This window comes from Dipodomys ordii, unplaced genomic scaffold (assembly GCF_000151885.1).
Source record: "Dipodomys ordii isolate 6190 unplaced genomic scaffold, Dord_2.0 Scaffold54, whole genome shotgun sequence".
Classification (NCBI taxonomy): Eukaryota; Metazoa; Chordata; class Mammalia; order Rodentia; family Heteromyidae; genus Dipodomys; species Dipodomys ordii.
In genome coordinates, this window is record NW_012267270.1 from 4284378 (window position 1) to 4289141 (window position 4764).

The 4764-nt window shown below is 48.6% G+C and overlaps 1 protein-coding gene across 1 annotated transcript in view; it reads right to left on the reverse strand.

Annotated features, from left to right (window-relative positions):
- Positions 1 to 1025: 1025 nt before the first annotated feature.
- The window catches only part of Sf3b2 (splicing factor 3b, subunit 2, 145kDa), a 22877-nt gene continuing 19138 nt past the window's right edge, over positions 1026 to 4764 (reverse strand). Inside the window, exons 19-21 of the mRNA XM_013021118.1 lie at positions 1881 to 1980; positions 1597 to 1782; positions 1026 to 1261 (exon numbers count right to left, since the gene is read on the reverse strand). Of these exons, the coding sequence (XP_012876572.1) occupies positions 1190 to 1261; positions 1597 to 1782; positions 1881 to 1980 (358 nt within the window). The 3' untranslated portion in view covers positions 1026 to 1189. The remainder of the gene's footprint in view (positions 1262 to 1596; positions 1783 to 1880; positions 1981 to 4764) is intronic.

Here is a 4764-nt window from a genome sequence, read left to right on the forward strand (position 1 = left end):
TGCCGAGCCGACCCCCCCGACCATGCCGGGCTTAGGGCGCCGCCCGCTGCCCCCCTTCCTGTCCTCCCCCTGCTCCCCGCCAGGCAGCCGCAGCCCCGCCGGCGGAAACCCCGCTTTTCCGGGGCGCGGCCCCGGCCGGGAAGGGACTGTCGCGGGAGCGCGCTTGGCCCTGGGGAGCCGCCGAGCACCGAGCGCTAGGAGGCGGCTCACCCACCACCCATCTCCGCCCTGCCCTCAGCCTTTTCACCCAGTCGGGGAAGCAGTCCATGCACTGCAAGTTCCCTTCCGAGGGTGGGCCCGGTGACTCCTCATGCTAAGCTCCCTTGTGTCCACAGCCAACCTTTTTCCTCTTCTATCCAACCCCCCTTCCGCGACTCCCCTCCCCCCCAAAAAAACCTTTCATTGCCAAGTCCCAGAGTGCCTTAGTGTTTTTCCCATTTCTTAAGTCCATTCTCGAGGTAGCCAACTTGAAGTCCTACAACACCCTAAACCCACACTGTCTTGTTCCCCAAATGCTCAGCAGATGCTGTGATATCCAGTGGTTCAGCCTAGTCAAGCTGCTCAGGACCAGGAGAATCTGGAGAAAGCCAGTCCTCCCCTCCACTTCCCACATCTACCACTGGTGTGGCTTGAACAATTTAGATTTTGAGCCATGTTTTCTCACAAGGATTGGGTCTCTCTGCCACAGGGTCAATCAGGAAGGCCTGACCTGGCCTACTTCCCCTCCCCACTGTTTACTTCTGCAGCCCAGCTAGGGAGAGCTAAGCTGGCTATTTTTATTCCCCAAGGACAACGCGGTATGGTAAGGTCAAACCCGGCCTTGAGGTACTCCCCCCCAGTGCCTTCCCACAGACAAGGGTAGGGATGGTAAATTACAATCTCGCCACAGCTTTGGCTTTACTGGGTTCCCACTTCAACACCTTTGCAAATGCCTGCTCCTCCTCACTGGAGCAGGCTCCTCGTAGGAAGATATTCAGTCCTTTTGCAGAGGGGCTAAATGGAGAGAGAGGGAGTGTTCCATATGCCATCTCTTTCCTTGGGAAACAGCTTTATTTACAAAACAGGTCTAAAATAACATGAAATGACAAGCCCTTGGGATGTGCAGGAGAACTGGCTCTTGGAGACCCACGTGTGACGCCCAGGCATCCAAACAAAGGGCCTAAAGGAAAGCTGGCTGTGTGAGGGAGACCTAAAATTTGAATTCCTTGTATTTCTTGCTTCCCCCACGACTGTCCTGGGGCTGGGCTTTCCGTTTCTTTTGCTACAGAAGAGAAAGAGAAAGAAACAAGTTATGGCAGGTTAATCAAATTCCAACCACTAAAACAAGAGGAGCAGCCTGACAGAAGTTGTGGGAAAAGGACTGCACACAGATCTAGACTGTTCCCACCTCCCACTCATACATGGATGAGCTCCTTCCCCCTCCTTTGTGCCCAGTGTCAAGTCCCTAAGAGGGAGCTAACTGGAAGATTTCTATGGATTCCAAGGCCTTAAGGAAGCCAGGGCAGCAGACATTTGAGTCCACCCTCATTCTGGCCACTAGAGGGCAAAATTCCCCTGAAAAAAGGCTCTTACTCCGGGTTCCCTAGGAACACCCACCTTCTGTTTGGCAGCATGCTCAGCTACCATGTCACTGAAGTCTTCCTTCTCCACTTGAGCCTGTTGCTCCCGGACATGCTCCTCATACTTCTGGGTCATAGCCATTGGGTCCAGCTCCAACTCCTCAGGTGCCAAAGCCACTTCTACACCTTGCAGCTCAGGGGCTGGGCCCTTCCGACTCATAACCTAGAGGAGATAGCAGAGCCTGGTCATCTCCAGCTCAGATCTCAAAGCCACCAGATATGGTCCCCGGCCCCCAGTGCAGCTTCTTCTAAAATCCTTACCGTGGACATGTCGTAAATATGAGTTGATCCCATCATGGCTCCCCCGACAGTGGCTGTTCTCTTCTCAGGCAACACAGTGAAAAGCTGTGGTGTCTCACTTCTGCAAAGGACAATGGGGTCAAGCCCAAAGAGGGACAAAAGAGCCTCCCGAAAGAAAGCAAAACAGGTAGCATCTCCAATGAAATCCTGGGAGAGATTCTGAGATTCCTGGGGGACGCAGCCTCCACCATTCACAGAGGGTCACAAGAGAGTTGGATGGGGGGATATTGGCACGGATATCAGGGCTACGATCAGGAAGGGAAAGAGACTTATCTAAGTGATAGATCTCCTCAACCAAGTTAGGGGATCAGTGAGCAGGACTCCTCTATACAAAGAAGAGCCAAAGATCAAAGACACTAAAAGTTTCCTGGAGAACTTTGATACAGAAAAAAGGTTTCAACAGCTCTTGCCCCAAAGGGTGCCTGAAGTCTTAATGTATCTAAATCACACTTCCAGCCCTTCCTTCCAAGGGCACAAGAGCCCCTCACAGCCAATCTTATCAATAATTTCAAGGATTATACTGAGGACACAGTAGCAAATCTAACAAGCCTTCATCTTCCATACCACACCTTCATCTTCCAGAAGAGGCGACTCTTCACAGACCCTTCACTCAAAGACCTCTTATAATTTCTGATTATCACTGGAATAAATTCAAATGCCTTACCATGACCTAAAGTGTTCATGCTCTGGTCTTTTACCCAATCTTTCCTTACTACATTCTGTCTGCCATAGCCTTTTATTTATTTTGTGCTAGTATTGGTACTTGAACTCAGGGCCTTAAGCTCATGTTTAACTTTTTTTTTTTTGGTCAGTCATGGGCCTTGAACTCAACCTGGGCACTGCCCCTGAGTTCTTCAGCTCAAGGCGAGCACTCTACCACTTGAGCCACAGCACCACTTCCAGTTTTCTTGTGGTTAAATGGAGGTAAGAGTCTCACAGGCTTTCCTGCCAAAGCTGGCTATGAACCATGATCCTCAGATCTCAGCTTCCTGAATAGCTATAATAACAGGCATGAGCTACCAGCGCCCGGCTCATGCTTAACTTTCTTGATCATAACCTGCATTCTGCCTCTTGAACCATACTTCCAACCCCGCTTTTTGCTAATTAAAGAGGGACTTTAACAGACTTTAGTGCAGGGGGTGACTTCAAACCTCAATCTAAATCTCAGACCCCTGAGCAGCTAGTATTTACAGATATGAGCCACCAAGAACCTGGCTCACCATACTCTTCCTTTTTTCTTCTGAATATGCAAAACTTGAGACTTCTATTTCCTGACAAGGGAGAGACAGGGCCTAAATTAATCTTCCTGCTTGAAATAACCAAAACATGGACAAAAATAAACAAATCTGTGCTTTTTTTTTTTTTTTGGTCAGCCATGGGGTTTGAACTCTGGGCTTGGGTACTGTCCCTGAGCTCTTCAGCTCAAGGAAAGCACTCTACCACTTGAGCCACAGCATCACTTCCAGTTTTCTGGTGGTTAATTGGAGATAAGAGTTTCACGGACTTTCCTGCCCAGGCTGGCTTTGAACCGTGATCCACAGATCTCAGCCTCCTGAGTAGCTAGGATTACAGGCATGAGCCACCAGCACCCAGCTGAATTGGTGCGTTTCAAAACACTGGACAAGAGGCAAGGAAGGACAGTGGTTTCTGCAAGACAGGAAGCAAATGAGGTGAGCCTTCCAATTGCCCAGCATACCACATAGAGTTTTCTGGCCATAACCAGGAGGCCAACCCATATAGAGCTGAGAGGACTCCATGAGTTGGGTAGAATAGAGAAAGTTCAGAGTGCACAAGACACAAAGAACTCAAGACCCACAGAAGGTCCTCCTCAGATACTCAAGGGGGGAGGGGGGAAAAAAAGAAAAAGAAAAAAGGACTTTCAAGTTCAAGCCCCAGGATCAACACACACACAGACACACAGACACACACACACACCAGCATTAAGTTGGGGGCCTGGCTCAAATGATAGAATACTTGCCTAGCAAAATGCAAAACCTTGAATTCAAACTCCTAGACTGTCCTTCCTATCCCAAAAAGAACAAAGTAGTAGTGAACAGTCAAAAAACTAGTCCCAATCAGGCACTAGTGGCTCATGCCTATAATACTAGCTACTAAGGAGACTGAGATATGACAATCACAATTCAAAGCCAGTCTCAGCAAGAAACTCCATGGGTTCTCCAATAAATTACCAAAGAAGCTGGGAACAGCACCCAGGCCCTGAGTTCAAATACCAGGACCAGAAAAAAAAAATGGGAGGAGAGAAATAAAGCTCTTAATACTATTAAGAGTTATATAACATTTAAAGATAGATCATGATAAAGACAGATACTATAAAAACTAAAGAAAACACTAAAGAAAAAAAAGTTAATAAGCCAACAAAGGAGATAGAATAGAATCATATATGAAATGTTCAGTGTAAACATACACAAATCAGGCACTAACAGCTCATGCTATAATCCTAGCCACTCAGGAGACTGAGATCTGAGGACCACAGTTAAAAGCCAGCCTGGGCAAAAAAGTCCCTGAGACTCTTATCTCTAATTAAGCACCAAAAAGCCTAAAATGGAGCTGTGACTCAAGTGATAGAGCTTTAGCCTTGAGCACAAAAGCCCAGGGACAGGGGCTGGGAAGGTGGCTCAGTGGTAGAGTGCTTGCCTTGCATCCCTGAGGCCCTGGGTTCCAGAAAAAAGCCGGAAGTAGTGCTGTGGCTCAAATGGTAGAGTGCTAGCTTTGAGCTGAAGGACAGTGCCCAGGTCCAGAGTTCAGGCCCCACGACCGGACCCAAACAAAAAAAAAGCCGAGGAACAGCAGACACACACACACACACACACACACACACACACAC